Source organism: Anguilla anguilla, chromosome 6 (assembly GCF_013347855.1).
Source record: "Anguilla anguilla isolate fAngAng1 chromosome 6, fAngAng1.pri, whole genome shotgun sequence".
In the NCBI taxonomy this organism is placed as follows: domain Eukaryota; kingdom Metazoa; phylum Chordata; class Actinopteri; order Anguilliformes; family Anguillidae; genus Anguilla; species Anguilla anguilla.
In genome coordinates, this window is record NC_049206.1 from 20,817,676 (window position 1) to 20,835,106 (window position 17,431).

Below are 17,431 nucleotides of genomic sequence, written 5' to 3' on the forward strand. Positions count from 1 at the left end.
GTGGCATCGGTCTGAAAGTCCCTACCTGGCTCTCATTTTATGATGCCAAGCAGTTCTGGAGCCATGAAACCGTCTCTCTGTCTCATAACGGCGGCTCAGTGAAGTCAGGGTGGTCTGCGGTCTTCCTGGTGTTCTGTCTGAGCTGAATGATCTGGTTAAAAGTTTCCTCTCGCTGGCTAACTGGGGATTCCATGGATGCCTTTAAATCAGGCACCAAATGAATACACTGTGGGGCACAGCAGACAGCTTTTCCAGCTCAATGTGGGATGCACTTGATTCAAATTGGGAGTCCTTAAAACATCTGGATTCTTGTTTGTTTATTTAATATTTGTCAGTCCTTGTCACACACCGCTTAATCATAGGTTCATTTTCAAAATTATTTTAGAAATATTTTGAAAACTGTCCTGTTTCTTTTTGTTGTGTGATCTAAAAGTCAGTAATGTATTAGTCATTATTAAGCATTGTGCACAAGTAGGCAAAGATGTGTGGATCACATATTCTCACTATCGTTAGACTTAACCAGTTTCCCTTTAGAAAGATGAGAAATGCGGTGCCAGGGCTGCTGGGTGGCTCATCCTGTTAGGACACTGCCCTAGTGCATGGATGGGCTCCACAGTCTGGGATCAAATCCCTGCCATGCCAGTGCAGTGCTGACTGTGGCCGGTAGTCCTGCTGGTCGACTAATTGTTGGCAGCAGAGTCACCCAGGGCTGTGGAGGGATTCGTTTTCCAGGATCCGCACCCCATCGCTCTCTAGCGATCCCCGCTGATTGATTGGGCTTATGCGGTCTTCTTGCCAAAACTACTCATGAAGTGTATAGTGGGACGTCGTGCAAAAAGAAGTAGCTGGCGACATCACATGCTTTGCAGGAGAGTGTGCACTTGTCTATAATATCTCACATTGGCTGTGGGACCACAGAATAAGCGTGAATGTAGCCCACATGACTGAGTGTTCAAAATTGGGGAGAAATATGGAGAGAGTAAAATACTGTGCTGTGCCCTTGAGCCTAACCGGAAGTGGTTTACTCTGCTGGTCCTCTATGAGCCTGGAGAAGCTGTCTCTGTGGGAATGTAAGACTGTAGAAGGGTGCCCGGGTCTGGTTCTGATGCCCATTTGCCTGGCCAGGTGGAAGAGCGATCCAAACTGAATCGGCAGAGCTCCCCGGCGCTCCAGCACAAAGTCGCCAACCGGATATCGGACCCATCCCTACCTCCGCGGTCCGAGTCTTTTAGCAGCGGTGGGATCCAGCCGGCCCGCACCCCACCCATGCACCGTCCCGTGGAGCCACAGGTACTGCCCACCCAGGGCTCCACCCTCATCACTTCCTCCCCCACTCCTCTTCTCCCCTGCTTTCTCCCTCTGCTGTTTTCCTCACTATTTTGAGACCACCAGATATTTTTATGTTATGCTGTATTTTTCCCTCATCTGGCTGAGGAGGAGCAGCACTGCAGTCGCAACACCTTCCCCACGCCTGTTTAGATGCTAATGCTAAATTGTTTGTCAGGGCCATAGACTGTTGGTAAAATATGGTGAAAGTCACTGTGACATCACCCGTTGACTCTCCACTTTGAAGCCTGGGCAGTGCAGTTTGTGGGCACCTCCATGTTGTATAAATTGGAGCCAGAGATTGTTGGAAAAAGTGGAACCCTTATATGGGTATGAATTCTGGCATTCACTAAGCACGTGACATAGTGACTAGGCAGTAATGCAAACTGCCCCTGATTCATCCACTAAATATTACAGTTTTGTCCAAATAACACAATATCTTGGGGAGACAGTACACAAAGGAAAAACACATTGCGACTACATTTTCTTGTGGGAAAAAAATTATTGACTTCATATTTTGATGGTATTGTTACCATTGAAATTAGTGGTTGAAACACCTATACTGGAGCCAACAGCTAGTGCACTGGTGGTAGTGAGCAACATCACTCAACAAGACCAGGAAAGTGAGCTTCAAAAACAAAACCCAGGTTTTGGCTGCTTGGTCAGGACCCACCCCGTATTTACCCTTCTGGACCTCAGGGGTTCCTGGGCTCCAGTTTCTGAGCCTCTTGCCCCAGGTTATCTTGTGCTAGAGACAGAAATAGAAGAATAGACCTACTATCCTTTGTCACCTGGTGTTCCAGCATGGTGATTTCGGCTGCAGCAGTGCATAAGGCTACATCTATAGCAATCAAAAAAGCAACATGTGATTGGCTCTGGCATCACCCAGGGGTCAGAGGGTTTTGGGCAGCTGGGATGACAGCATCAAATTGCACGACAGCGACCCCTGCTGGTCGATCGGGAACTTGCAAGTCCACCTGCTGAGCTGCATGTGATCTTCCGTACAGACTGGACAGGTTACAGTGAGCAGTGTAGCACAAGCATGATTGGGCCTTCCAATTTTGGGGAAAATGCAGGAAAAATGTTAAAATAAATAAATTAATTAATTAATTAATGAAGAGTTTCAATTATTCATGTTAGAACTCGTATTGATATGTGATTATCCTCTGATAAATGAACCAAACGGGTGACCATGCTTCCCCCACCCCCCCCCCCCCATGTGTTGTTTTTACCCCCGGCTCAGATGGCCCATCTGGTCCCAGTGAAATCTCACAGCCCCTCCATGTCAGGCTCGCAGTCCCTACATGACCAGTCCGCCAAGGGCGTGTCTGCCTTCCAGGAGGGCCTGGCATCCCATCGGCCGGAGATGCCTCGCCAAAACTCGGACCCCACCTCGGAGACACCCACGCCACCGCCCCGCATCACCAGCCGCGAGGACAAGTTTGAGCGCAGCTCCTGGCTGAGACAGGAGGATGACATTCCCCCCAAAGTGAGAATTAGGCAGGAATAACTGGGACTGGCCCACTCTAGGGGCTCTTTAACTTTAGAGAGCACCAGGTACTTACATGGTTATTATTTTGCTTCTATGAGCTTACAGGAGCTAGAGTCAGTTCATAAAGTTTTTCTAGAACAGGGATCTCAAATTCAAATCCTGGAAGGTTGCTGTGTCTGCTGGTTTGTGATGTGTTCCTGATCTTAATGCCTAATTTAAGTCATTGATTGGCTAAGGAGTCTGCACACCTCGTTTCCAAGGGGTAAATTGGCCGCATATTGAAAGGAAATCACAAAAACCAACCGGAGGCTGTGGGTCTCCAGGACTGGAATTTGAGACCCCTGCTCTAGAACAATAGAATTTTCCTTAAAATAAAAAGTGAATACCAAGGGAAGCGTTCGGTCAGGATGTGCGTGTTACCCACAAAGCTGACCTGGTCTACACAAGGCAGATTTGGGTCTGGCTGTGATTGTCAGACCCAGTCATTTTTCATGAGTGTGCTGTATGATGAGAGCAGCAGTGACTGGGTTACGGACTGGGTCTGCACTGGACCCTTGCTGAAGGAGCTTTTCTCTTCTCAGGTACCGCAGCGGACCACCTCCATCTCCCCAGCCCTGGTAAGGAAGAACTCTCCGGGGAACGGCGGAGGCCTGGGGCCCATTACGGGCTCTCAGCTCATCCGAGCCAGGTGGGAACTCTCAGCAGCCCAGATCTACTGCCCTCTACTGTAGGGCTGGAGGTCCACTGTTATGTACGGTGACACTACCTTAGATTTTGAGGTGCATCTCTTACATCTGCACCCGTGGTCTGGAAAGGTTGAAGCTAAGGGACAGTACTAAATATTAGTGTGCTGTACACAAGCCAGCAGTTGCGTTTTGTAATGTACAACATAACTCCTGTGGAAAACAGTGAGACGGATAGCATTCTCCCGCCAACCTCTCCTCCCGCCTTTGTGTTACCTCAGTAACCCGGACCTGCGCAAGACGGACGTCTCCATGGAGACGGTGCTCCAGAGGACCAGCAGCGGGGGGTCTTCCAGCTCCAGCACGCCCAGCTCCCAGGGGGGGTCCCAGCCCAGCTCACAGGCGGGGTCCAGCGAGAGGACACGGGTCCGAGGTGAGGCACCCCGCACCCTGGTTAGAGGCCGATGGGCCAAACATGGCTTCCACAAGCATCTCTTCAGCACCAGCCTGTGTGCCAGTCTCTGTTCCCCCTCCCTTAGCCACCATACAACACATCCTGTAGCCCAGAGGAACAACACCTCTGCCTCAGGCCCCTATGGAGAGGCTAAAAATATCACAGAAATCAAGTTGAGTCAGAAACAGGTGTGCAGGCAGGGAGGAAGGGATTATTATTGTAAAATAATACAAAGAAAATGCAAAATATAATAAAACCGAGGATTTATTTATAATCATATATTGATACTTAATATATATGATGCATAATATATATGATAGGTAAGTGTGTGTATGTATGTGTGTCTTTATGTGTTAGTTATAGTTTTCAGATGCCCATATCTGTATCCTGAATGACTTACATGGCTTACAATTCTAGGCTTTTATAATTTACTGATTGCCAGCACGTCTGAAAGGCAAAAAACCTTATTATATTTCATATCCCTCACTGAAACTGAAGTAAAAAATGCAGTGTGTGTGTGTGTGTGTCCCTGTCTGTGCGTGTGTGTCTGTGTGTGTTCATTTTGAATATGTGTTAATATTGATGTGGTGGCTGCACCAGCCCAGGTGCAGGGCTGGGCAGTCTTCCTAAAAAAATGTAAGTGCCTAAGGCCTGTGTGTCCGAGTTGAGAAAACATGTGTAAAGACATACTACCATGCCCACGCCAAGATAGTTCTGTCGCACCAAGTTCCCTTGTCCAGAAGAAGCACAGAAACAAACAGAAGCATAAGCAGCCTCCCGTCTCCTTCATTCGACTGGGGGAAACCACGGAGAGGCTTCCTTTTTCTGTCTCCGCTCGTCTCTTCAGGAATCAAATTTCATTCCCCTGCACGCGTGTTCAGATTTCATCAGGCCCCTTGTGACGGCTGAGATGTTGCCAATTCACAGCTGCTCTCCTGCATTATTGAGTCTGACAGACTGGCGACGGCTCCTCACCGCCGGCCGCGTCACGTCAGGAGGCCGCGATGCGCTGTCGGGGGTTTTCCATTTTCACCGAGCCGCAGGGGGGCGAAGCGCGTCGCATTCTGCCAAGCCGGTGCCGCCTCATCGGCCCCCCGACCTCTCAGAACCTCCTAGGAGGAAGCGTACCGACGACGGGCAGAATGCAAATGATGCGTTTATAAACAGACGCACACCGTGTACAAGAGAATGAAGGTTCGGCTGGGTTTCCTGGAGTTTTTTTTTTTTTTAAGGGGTTCTGTCGCAAATCATTGCGGATTCAGGGACGCCGTTGCTCCCGCCGTCTCAGTAGCACATTTGCTAACGAGCGTGGCGGCTCCCGGAGAGAATTTAACCGCAGTGCACTGTGTCACGCTCAGTTTATATGGAAATCGCAATGCATTTTTAATCGCTTGTGACCGTGTGGAGAAATCTAATGGAAGAGCTCGGTTTGTTTTTGAAAAAGCCGGCCAGCGGTCTCCTTGTTTTTTTAGAGCACGGTTAAACTCCCTCCCCCCACCCCTTTGTCATTGGCAGGGTCCAGTAAGGGTGAGGGGTCCCCCACGGTGCCCCAGGAGCTCCCCAAACCCAAGCAGGAGGAGGGCAGAGAGGCCCCTCGGCCTAGCCGGCCCGCGGTGAGTAACCCCCTCAAGTAAAGTCCACGTCCTTTTCCCCCTACTGTATTGTACAGCCCAGGGGTTAGAAAGTAAAAGTCTTGCCACGTGTTTCTCCCACCCATGAACTCTAAATCAGCCAGCTTAACAAATCAGTTGTATCTCCGAATTGTGCTCATTAGCAAATCCGGGTGATTGGAACAGAATACTTGGGAGGACTTCTACTTTCTGAACCTGCAGCACACACCCTTACCCCCTTCTCTCAGCTGGCCTCCTCCGGCCCCCACCCCACCTATGCCTACACCAAAATCCCACCCAGTCAAATGGCACACACCCTCACCAGCATCCAGTCAAGAACCATCCATCTGATATCACTGTCTTACCAGTGGGGCCTTGCCTTGTACCACAGTGAGGCTGCCCTGTTGTGTTTTGTAGGCAATCACAGTGAAGCTGTAGTCCTGTTTAGGACACAGTGAAGCTGTTGTTCTTATTAAGATACAGTGGAGCTGTAGTCCTGATTAGGATTCAGTGAAGTTACAGTCCGTTGTGTTTGGGATACAGTGAAAGTAAACCTGTAGTCTTGTTTGAGATTCAGTGAAGCTGTAGTCCTGTTTAAGATTCAGTGACCCTATCGTCCCCTGTGATTTTTGGAATACAGTGAAGCTGTTGTCCTGTTTGAGTGTGTGTGTGTGTGTGTGTGTGTGTGAGAGAGAGAAAGAGAGAGGGTACAGTCCCCTGTGGTGTCACAGACAAATGCATTTCAGCCATGCCTTCATCAGTGTGTGATAAACGGTTATTCAGTAGACAATATAAATGCATAATGTCACGATTTGTTAGTCACAGATGGATACTTCTAAATAGACACTGACTTTGGGCACTGAACTAAGAAACCCTGGATACAAATACAGTTGTACAATGACAATTTTTAAAATACAAAAAATCATTTTACTTATTTGATTGACAATAACATCCCTTTTTTGATTTTCAAAAACATTTTTTTCAAGAATTCTTTGTTAAGCCCTTTGGGAGGGAAATGGTTTGTAGCAGGACTGTCAGTCTGAATTAATCTGATAAATAAGATACATTTGTTTGAATTTTCTACTTTCAAATTTTCAATAAAACAATGCCTAAATGTATCATTATTATGGTGCTATTTTTTTAACCTTAATTCTCTTGCTTTCTGATAAGAATAACTATGTTTGCCTTAATATGCCAGCTCAATAATACAATAAATGTAGGCTATGTCATTCAAATTTTATTCAGACAGATTCGGGATGAAATAGTGGGATTAGCAGGATGCAATAAGATACAAATAATGTTTTAGTTTCTGATCAAAAATAGTTTTTTCCATACAGGCTATTAATATTAATAACAAACCTAGTTGTAATTTATCTTTTAATTTACTCATGGTGAGCAAAATAGCTAGAGTGTGATGTCTTGTTTTCCACTTTTCATTGAAATTAAGTGCTTTCTCTTTGAAGTCTGGGTCATCTCCCATTGTAATCTTTAAAAAGGACCTTGGAATATCTCCATTTATAGGACACATTGTATGTATTCCCTGCCCATTGGCTCTTTTTTTCTGAGTAAAAAATTCTGAATCCTGCGTTAATGCAAGCACTGAACACACAGTATTTCCAGACTGCGTCTCTGAGGCACAGTGGAGTTATAATTTTTCTTGGCTCCTTCATTTAGAATGTATATCTTACAGGCTACCTGGGTGCCATGAACCGCACATGAACTTTATGTTTAGGCTACTTAATGATATACCCTCCAGACGGAACAATAACAGGGCTTGTTGTTTATCGGTCTCTTTGATATTGAGAGCTACCGTAAGTACAACATGGATGAGTGCAGAGTGTAACAAGGCTCCTAATTTCACCTAGGCGATAGGACTACAAGTTCAAACCCTAAATATTAAAAAGATTTTACATTTCAGAGGGATTCAAACTAGTTCGATTATTAAACAAAAAGTGACAGCCCTCATAAACAGTGGCTCCAATATGCTTCTGGTAAGCAGGTTTAAATTCTTCAATTATGTGTACATCTGACCCTGCACCTAAAGAGCTTCATTTTGGCAAGCTGTCTTAATTCTGAGTTGAGCGTCATATATTTCATATATTTCACTGCAGTGTTTTGAGATACAGTGACAGTTGAATTTACCCCCCTTTGGATTATCACCATTAGAAAAGAACTGCTGGAAGCTTCAGGTTCACTTTCAGGTCAATCAGATTTCAAATTTCGAATGTCCTCAGTGAGATGTTATGTTGCCTGTTGTGCTTTGTCTCATTGTGCGGTGAACAGTGTTGATAATATCTCCCTGATTTAGAACTGAGTTATAAACCATTACGGTTTGAACTGACTAATTTCTGTGTCTCTGGACATTTTTATGTAAAAATATGAAATGGCAGTGCTCTTGGAAGAAAACTGTATTCTTATTTTCTCAGTTCCAGTTTCCTGTTATTATTACCACTTTAGATCTAATTTATCATATTGAGTCAACACAAGGCTAAGAGAAAACAGCAGTGTCCTCAGTCATCTGTTCCTATGTTGTTTTCTCCGTTATTATTGTAATACCTCTGCATGAATGCATAATGATGACCTCAGAAAAGGCAAGTTTTGTCTGATTCTGGTTAATTTAAAAGTAGCTTGAGGGCTAGACACCAAGGACATTAGGAACGTGACCAACTGCATCAGTCCTGTGAAAACTTGGGGTGAGGCAGGGACACGAACCAGCCAGACTGCAAAGCACCCATCCCCCCCACTTGCTTGCTTCCCTGGATTCTGTGCTGCAGGCTGAGGGTGACTCACTCAGTACTCAGCCTCCTCCATTTTGGGACCTAGGCTGTCTGGGTCAGCACTGCTCTGCAGAGGTTGCTGTAGGAGCTCAGAGCGTGACAGCAGGCTTTTAGAGACCGACAGAAAGGCTGCTTTTAACTCAGTGGAACTGTCACTCCCCTGCATGTCTCAAGATAGCTACATGGCAAAGGATTGTGGGTATTTATTTAAATCCATTTTTTTATGGACATTTACCGACTTGCCGGTGGTGCAGGCTTTGAAGGGTGACATGGAGAAATGATGTGTCTTTGTACAGAGAGCACAAAGTGGATTTCTCTTGATGGAAACATTTGGCCCATTTAGGAAGTAATTGCCTCTATTGTCCTGAAAGCAGAAAATGAAAATTGGCCTTTTTTGTGTTCATCATCCTCCAATTGTCAGTATGTGGACTTCAGTGTCACCTTTGAACAAATCACAAGATTCTGTGAGTGTGCATGTATTTTGAATTATATAATCAAATCAAATAATGTGGAGGCATAGCTCTTCAGCAACAGGCTAACAGTGCCTCTGGGGTGTACGACTGAGGTCACTGTATCATGGCACAAGAGCACGTCCGATCTCTCCACTCTTCTCTCTCATTCAAATACACTGTGCATGACCTCTCTTTTTTCACATTACATTTTACATAAAGTTTTATTTATCCAAAGCGGCAGTAAGTATATTGAAGGTCATTGGAACAACTACAGAACACAGGTCTAATCAGATACAGTTCTCATTAAGTATCAGTTATCCATGGCCAGGAAAATCAAGTCTAGTTCATGCAGCAAGTCTAGGCCAAGTCTGTAAAGTTATGGCAAGTCAAACCTGCTACTTTCAGCTGCTGAAGACTCAACGGCAGTGCATTTCTTGGCAAACTAAAAACCAACTGATGCTGTACGCTGAACTCAGGGAACAGCTCAGAGTTGCGGAGGGGCTACGGGTGATTCTAGCTGACCTCAGAGTCACAGCACCAGAGTGAAGTACTTGCCTGGTATAATAAAAAGTATTCCCCCTCTCTGACCTGGATCTGAATATTGATCCATTCACTCTCTACACCTATTCTTTGTAATATATATAAAGACTGAGGATCCACCTGTGAGGCTGGAATTCAGGCTAGTGCAGCATCTGAACAGGAGAAGCAGTACTTTCTGCTTCAGTGGTTCACTGCAAAAATCTGACCTACCGTTCTGAACTAACCATTTCTCATTTCTCTCTAACTTTCTCTTCTCTTTCCTCTGGCTTTCTTCTCCTCCATTCCTTCTGCTGTCGACTCCCACCCTCCCTCAGAGCTATAAGAAAGCCATAGATGAGGTTAGTAGTGACATTGTCCCTCTCTCTCTTTCTCTATCGGTCTCTCTCCCCTCTCTCTTATTTACTTTTTGTATTTCTCTGCATTTTTTATTTTGTATGTGCTTAAAATTTCTAGTTTTTTTGTTTGTTTGTTTTGGGGTGGGGGGTGGGATTTTGTCAGCTTTTAGCTGTTTACAATCTTTGTTTTTCTTGGGCTCAGAGGTTTCTTTTGAGGTCTCAGATAAAGGGACACATTCTCTCTCTGTCTGTCTGTCTATCTATCTCTCTTTCTATCTCTTTCTCTCTCGCTCTCTCTGTCTAACCTTGCCGAGGCTTCTATGCTGGGCAAAATGATGTTGGGTCCTTGAAAAGCAGTCCCACTCTCTGGGCTGGTTGAAGAAATGCCTGTCGCCTTTTCACCCCCCTTCAGACTTCCTCACAGGTCCGAAGTGGTGGCATGTTTTGTTTTGTGCTGGCCTGTTATTGGCTTCTGAATGGCTTCTATTTGACACGGCTGGCACAGTTCTTTCTCGCATAATTTGCCTCGGCGTTGTATGGAGGCCTCCCTCTTGTTATGCATTAGGCCTCCTCGAATCCCCAAATCCTACTGTTGTCTCTGAAAGCTTTAAAAATGTGTGAAAATGTCTCTTATATTTGTCATATTCACACGTAATACTTTCACACTTGTTTAATTCATTAATTAAAAAATAAATGTAAATATATAAAAATATAAAAAGCAAATACATCGAAAAATAAAGACACTGTAAGGTCAGATTTACAACCTAAAATTCTTGTGTTCCAAAATGGGTCATTTTGGGTCATTTCAGACAACGTCATGTAAAAATAGATGCAAAAAATATTTACTTAGATTTAAATTTAATGTGCAAAACTGCGGAGGTATTTTAACAAGTAGTGAAAGCAGCATTTAGAGCCAGTAGCATAATGCAAGATGCAAATTCATATTTACATTTAAGATCTGTATACGGGTAACTGCTCTGTTTTCTAAATGGGGTTTCTTTCTTCCTGGCCACTGCTCCTCTGCTGGCTGCACTGGTCACTGATAGGAGGAACTGGTAAGAGAGTCCACCCTCCCTCCTACCTCCTTCAATCCCAGCATGCTATGTTGTAGTGGGGCAAGCCCTGAGAGATCAGGGCCGCTGTCCCATTATGTCCATGACCCAAACTCCCTCCTGGCCAGATGTGAGCTAGTACCTTGTTTCTTTAAGTAATCCTTTATTTTAAAGAATACATCAGAACTCCCCTGGTCATGATCATGGTTGATCAGATAACTGGAGGTCTTGTGGGATTGATCAGGTCCTCCTGCTACAAAGGGGTAATATTGTCCCTGCTACACATTTGCGCAAGAAGTGCATTTCCAAGAACAGAGAGATGCAAATTATCAAAAAATGTGAAAGTCTTTGTAACGTAAATTATTATAGTGTAATCTAATCTACACTAAATCAGCGTAGTGTAAGAATCATTCACTAGGAGTAGAAGGCCTTTGTTGTTTGTGGCCACTTGAATCATCTATGATTATGAAGAGCTCAAACCTGCATGAGTGTTTGTGCATTTCTGAACTGAAGAAAACAGAAAGTATGAGTCATTTACAGTCATTAACAGAACTCCAGAATTAATTTCAGCTCTGGAGCAAACACTTTACCATAAATTTAAATGTAACACATATTCTATTTTTCCACTGTTCAATGGAAAAAATATTCCAGTGGGATACTAAATGAAAGAGGTCATTTGTATCCAGTATCTAGTGCTCTCGCCTCTTTTCCCCACCAAAATTAAATAAAAGGCTCATTTTAAATATTTACCAGTGGAGGCAGTAAAATAAAGCACATTACAAAAATTATACTTAAATTACAGAACCATCAAAAAATACAGCAAAATACCACTTGTAAAAAAGAACTACCATAATCATGACTGTGACTTTCCTCTTTCTACCTCCTGTGAGTGAATCTGCCACCCTCAGAGACATAGACTGTGACTTGTGCTTACTGATCCGCATTGTTTGTGGTACCAGTGGTCTCTTTTCCTTACCAGCAGTCACTGTTTGCTGGTCTCTGGATAGAGATGAGTGTGTTCTTGCTGTGCACAGATTAAGGATTTGAGCACATCCAGTGTCCATGCTGCTACTCCACAGGCTAACCGTTTATCTAACAGAATGTACCTCTTTCTCTTTTTATCTCTTTTCTTTCCCAATATCTCTCTCTCCCTGTCCACTTTCTTACTCTTCTATCAATCTGTATCCCTGCCTCTCCTTGCCTTTCTGTCTTATTTCTCTCTCTCTCTCTCTCTCGCTCTCTCACTCTTAGGATCTGACCGCCTTAGCCAAAGAGCTGAGGGAGTTACGGATCGACGAGACGAACCGCCCGCCCATCAAGGTGACAGACTACTCCTCCTCCAGCGAGGACTCGGAGAGCAGCGAGGACGATGACGGCGAGAACGAGGCGCAGGACGGCACGGTGCCCGTCAGCGACATCCCGCGAATCATGTGAGCGCGCAAGCCCCCTTCCCTTGTGCGCCCGTGACCAGGGCCACGCAATCATTCCCACTAGTTAATCTGCACCCTCACCACAAGGACAAGCTAACAAGACTGTTTCTATTTTTTTTACCTCACGCAGGCCCTCCGTCCAGGGAGGCAACGAGTCGTATGGCTTGATAGGCAGCCATGACGACTCCCAAGGTGACTCCTATGGAAACGGATCCAAGGACGGCACCCTGATGATGAGAGAGGTACAGTCACTGGTGCGGCTGCGCGTGTGAATGTGGTCCGGGTGTGGTCGTGGAGGAGGCGGTCACCGTCTAAACCCCATTCCTGTGTTCACTCCACAGACGCTCGCTGAGAGGAAGCGCTCGGGCCACGCGGAGAGCAACGGCTTCGCCGGCCACGGCAACCTGCCGGACCTGGTGCAGCAGAGCCACTCCCCCTCCGGAACTCCCACCGAGGGCCTGGGACGGCTCTCCAGCCTGCACGCGCAGGACATGGACTCCATCGGCGAGGTCAGTAGCCGTGTGACTTCATTTCTTTTCACATCGCAGCCCGCAACCAAGCTTGCATAGAATTGAGTCAGAGGAACACCTTTCATATGCAACTATGGACGTGCAGTTCACAGGTGTCCGATCAACCAGCGAGGGTCGCTAGAGAGCAATAAAATGTGGACTGCTAACCGTGGTCAGCAACTGTCATCACTTTGGTGCTGCCGGCACGGTCTGAATTCCATCCGAGACCGCGAGGCTCATTCTTTCACCAGCGTGGTGCTCAGCAAATGACCTGCCCAGCAGCCCCAACCACGCACATTTCTGAATGACCAACTAACCTCTAAGAAGTCCTTATCTTCCCTGTCCTCTGTTTATTGCCCATCCAGATCTTCTCTTTATTTGTGTGCTGCTTCTTTTACTCCTTATTGGCAATTTACTGAATGAGGGCTGTTTTCATGCTTGCCTTCAACTTCAAATATCCCTACCCTGCCTCACGCTCCATGTGTCAGTTTATTTCAATAATACTCTTTTCAACAAACCTCAAAGAGAATATCATAAGGTGCAGAACACATACACGGACGGCATGCAGATAGCAAGATTGTGAACTGGAATATTGTGTGTCAATAAAGGCTCTCATTACAGTTACTTAGAGTACTTAGAGGGATAGTTCACATTCTGAGCCTTTTGATATTTTTTCAGTTTTACTGTATGTTTTGACTGGCCCAGACAGTTTTTATGGGCAATAAAGGGTATTTTACAGAAGCTTCTGATGACTGGTCGGCTTTACAATGGCTGGTATATTGGGGTATTTGGGGCTTTGTGGTCTAAAGCAGGAAAATACACTTCACCTTACTCCAAAGCAGCTTGTACCAGGATGTTGTTTCCAGAGGCTAAATAAATGAACTTATTTAATTTTATACGGTTTATTCACAATTATAAACTTAAACAACAGTTGTCGAATTGTTCAAATACTTTGCTTGAGCGCTGTGGTCTCATGCATTGTTGATTTCAAACAAAAATAAGATATATTTTGAAGAGTATTCGGGTAATGTACATGCGTTCAGAAAACATGTGGATGCCAGGAAGGCAAGGGAATTCTGTGTTTTTTTAGAAGCCCATGCCTTCATATGTTCACTGGCAGTGTCGCAAGGATGTATTTCTGTAAGATCAGAGGGGGTGCATTGGGTTTCTGGGCAGTGTCAACTTATGCTTACCTTGTCTTGTCCTGTCTGACAGTACGGGATGGGAAGTGGCTCGAAAGCCTCCTTCACGCCATTTGTAGACCCCCGAGTGTACCAAACCTCTCCCACGGATGATGATGATGAGAACTCAGCTGCAGGTGAGGGAGGAGGCCAGGGACGACAACACCAGTGACTTCACACCCCTGCGTCATGTCCTGCTTGTTTGGAGGACTGCACCCAAGGATACACTCTGTATCTTTGCACATAAGAGCTTGATTAAGGTTGAAAGGCCTCCTTAAACCCCACTAAAAGGGTGTCCTCAGTTTTGGTCCTGTAGGTAGGGCTGCAAAATCTGTTGGATTTTGTAATTGTTCAGCTCTCAAGTGATCAGTTAAACATTTTTTTTACATTGTTAACTCGGTTGTTTTTTTGGGTCAGCAGTGTATAGAAATAAAAAACAAACATTCTGCTGCCCTCCAGGACAGTCGGGTGAATACACATTGCTTTTCACAAAACAGCCCAGGGTGCCATTCAGTTTTCAGAGAACAATGCATACAGAGGACATTCCAGGCTGATGGTGCCTTTGCCTCTCACCACTCCCCTCCCCTCCTCAGCCCTTTTTGCCAACGAGTTGCTGAGGCAGGAGCAGGCCAAGCTGAACGAGGCACGCAAGATCTCGGTGGTCAACGTCAACCCCACCAACATCCGGCCCCACAGCGACACACCAGAGATCCGCAAGTACAAGAAGCGCTTCAACTCGGAGATCCTCTGTGCCGCTCTCTGGGGTGAGACCTCTTTCCTCTTACCCGTTTCCTGTTCACTCTGTAGCTAAGGGAAGAGCAAAGGACTCGCTGTGTTCCCTCACAAAATACATTGAAATCAAATGACATGAAACACAGCGTGTGTGAAAACTGGAAATAAAAACTATGGTGCATAGACCCAATGGATACATCAGTTATCATTTCAAGTCTTAAGTGTCTTCAAACTATTCTCAGTTCAGGTAGCATTTATTTACAGCATATGAGCCAAAGTTTTCAACATTAACTATTTCAGATCTCGGTCCTTCAGTGTAGTAATTCTGAAATAAGTCTTGCTGACTGAGCCACCCTCTGAAAGAAGTGTGAGTTGCGCCTCCTGGTGGAGGCTTGCAGTAACACTCACGCGTTTCTTCCTCCTGAATGTCCAGGGGTGAACCTGCTGGTGGGGACAGAAAACGGGCTGATGCTGCTGGACCGTAGCGGTCAGGGGAAGGTCTACAACCTCATCACCAGGAGGCGCTTCCAGCAGATGGACGTCCTGGAAGGCCTTAATGTCCTGGTCACCATATCAGGTAGGTCTGACCGCCGGATGACCGGGCAACTTGGTGTGCTCACCAATGAATGCTAGGCATGTGGAAAAGGACCAAAACAAGGGCCAAACCTGGAACAAGCTACCTCTACGGCTTGCTGTCCAATGGCACCAGCCAGGCCTGACCTGATGTGATCCTGTTGAAAATCCACCCTATGATTCAGCTGCCTTTGCTGAACAATCCAGAAGAGGCTATGTCTTTCCTTCTCATTTTGGTTTCCCTTTCTCGTTACTGATTCATCACAGAAACCGTTTCTTCCCAGGAAAGAAAAACAAACTGAGGGTGTACTACCTCTCCTGGCTGCGGAACAGGATATTGCACAATGACCCAGAGGTGGAGAAGAAGCAAGGCTGGATCACTGTGGGAGAGCTGGAAGGCTGCGTCCACTACAAAGTCGGTATGTCCGCCCGGGGAAACTCCTGCCTGTACAATCTATAGCCACAATCTAATGGTAAGCTCCTGTTTTGGATTGGTCTAGAAACATCAGGTTTAGACCCAACCATAGACGAGGCAACCCATTTACATTGGCTGACATACATACTATTGGCTGTACTGAAAGGGCACTACGGGAACTCTCTGTGCAGTAATTAGTCACTTTTTTTATTAGATTTTTTTTTTGTTACTGTGGTATCATGTTGCCTGTGCCCATCCAGTACTGCAGCTGCAAGTGCACTGCTCCAGTACATCTGCAAAATCCAGTTATTGATGTCCTCACTAAAAACCACACAGATTTCTGGCGAGGTACAACTGATGAAAATTGGTGTCACTGAAGAAAATTGGTGACCTGCATATGCCTGGCGGGTACTTTACTACATTCTAAAGGGCCCTCACCAACGTAAGCCCATTTTGTCTAGGGCATCGGTCTGGGCCTGCGCTTGTGATTAATGTATACAATGGCTGAGCCACTCAAAAGCCCTAGTGTGTATATATATGTATGTATATGTGTATATATTTGTGTTGTAATCTGAGTTTGAAACCAAGCTGAAGATTTATGGGAAAAGATCTATTAGCATTACAGGTGATATGTTTAGTTGGAAAGAATGAACATTTGCGAAACAAATAGGCTTTATAGGACTGATATTACACATGCCTGCCCTGTCCTGCCAAACACATCGCCTGGGTGTTCCATTCTCATGGATTTAATGCCCCCTCACCCCAAGAGAGACAGCGAGGGAGACCGAGCGACAACTAAAAGCATTCGGCAAAGTATTCGAGGGCGGGGCGGGGCGATAAAGCAAATGAATTGTGCTTATAAATCTTCGCCCTCGCATTTCAGGTAACAGAAATATTGATTCACTTTTGTTCCAGTGAAATACGAGAGAATCAAATTCTTGGTGATCGCCCTGAAGAACTCTGTGGAAATTTACGCGTGGGCGCCAAAGCCGTACCACAAATTCATGGCTTTCAAGGTACGAGGCTGTAGCTCGGGGTTTGTGCTGTCTGCCGCAATAACCGCATGCGGATGTCAAGGTTTATTTGCTTTGTGCTCCACAGCATTTATTCGAGCGATCCTAAAGATATGAATATGTGCAATAGTTATTGTTGGAAAGGTTCCAAGACACATTTATGACAGCTGGACAGATCTTTCATGTCTTCTCTGATTTTTGATTGCGCTCACTAAAATAATTCATGGAATATTATTTCCCAGTTATGCATTCAAGAAGGCTAGGCCAAATGTGCTTCCACTTTTTTAGAACTGAGGCTTGTTCAGACCTCACCCTGTCTGTTCCAGAGAGTTTAGTGCTTTATAATTGGAAGGGAAATGCTTTTTATGAGCATTTTATGCCAGATATTCTCAACAGTCGAATGCTGTTTTCTTATCAGTTTCTGAGCGTGATTAGTACGGGTGGATGGTTCTAAAGTTCAAGAAAATTATAGAAGCACAAGAAACCTTTAGTCTGAGATAGTTTAATCTGGATAGTTGCCAGAAAAAAAAAGCTTTTTTTCACATGTATCGAAAAATAGCTAATATTTATTTGCATCGAAGAAAGCCTACTGCCAAAATACATTACAGTAAACTGCTTAACAATTTTGATAATAAAAATGTCAAACAAGGTTTCTGTCTGTCAACCATACGTAGGTATTATTGTATCTTCTTCACTGCTTGGTACCAAACTTGCAACACATCTGATCTTATCTTAATTAAAGCGGTTAAATGTGGATTCTGTGCCAATCAGAACTGAGTATGAGTAGTGTTCATTGAAGAAAAGTTGGCAACCCAAATGACATTTGGAGGTTGTGTAACATTCATGTTATCGGGTGT

At 45.1% G+C, this 17,431-nt stretch overlaps 1 protein-coding gene across 10 annotated transcripts in view; it reads left to right on the plus strand.

The window, feature by feature from the left end:
- Nucleotides 1–17,431, plus strand: part of LOC118229435 (TRAF2 and NCK-interacting protein kinase-like) — a 111,361-nt gene that overhangs the window by 86,910 nt on the left and 7,020 nt on the right. For 4 of the 10 annotated variants that reach the window (XM_035421382.1, XM_035421386.1, XM_035421385.1 and 1 more), the window contains 15 exons: nt 1,126–1,290; nt 2,570–2,815; nt 3,400–3,506; nt 3,783–3,934; nt 5,471–5,568; nt 9,649–9,672; nt 10,716–10,724; nt 11,973–12,151; nt 12,282–12,393; nt 12,493–12,660; nt 13,876–13,978; nt 14,435–14,605; nt 15,007–15,150; nt 15,431–15,565; nt 16,477–16,577. In XM_035421382.1, coding sequence (XP_035277273.1) covers nt 1,126–1,290; nt 2,570–2,815; nt 3,400–3,506; nt 3,783–3,934; nt 5,471–5,568; nt 9,649–9,672; nt 10,716–10,724; nt 11,973–12,151; nt 12,282–12,393; nt 12,493–12,660; nt 13,876–13,978; nt 14,435–14,605; nt 15,007–15,150; nt 15,431–15,565; nt 16,477–16,577 — 1,914 coding nt within the window. The remainder of the gene's footprint in view (nt 1–1,125; nt 1,291–2,569; nt 2,816–3,399; nt 3,507–3,782; nt 3,935–5,470; nt 5,569–9,648; nt 9,673–10,715; nt 10,725–11,972; nt 12,152–12,281; nt 12,394–12,492; nt 12,661–13,875; nt 13,979–14,434; nt 14,606–15,006; nt 15,151–15,430; nt 15,566–16,476; nt 16,578–17,431) is intronic. The other 6 variants (XM_035421383.1, XM_035421387.1, XM_035421391.1 and 3 more) reach the window with 2 other exon arrangements.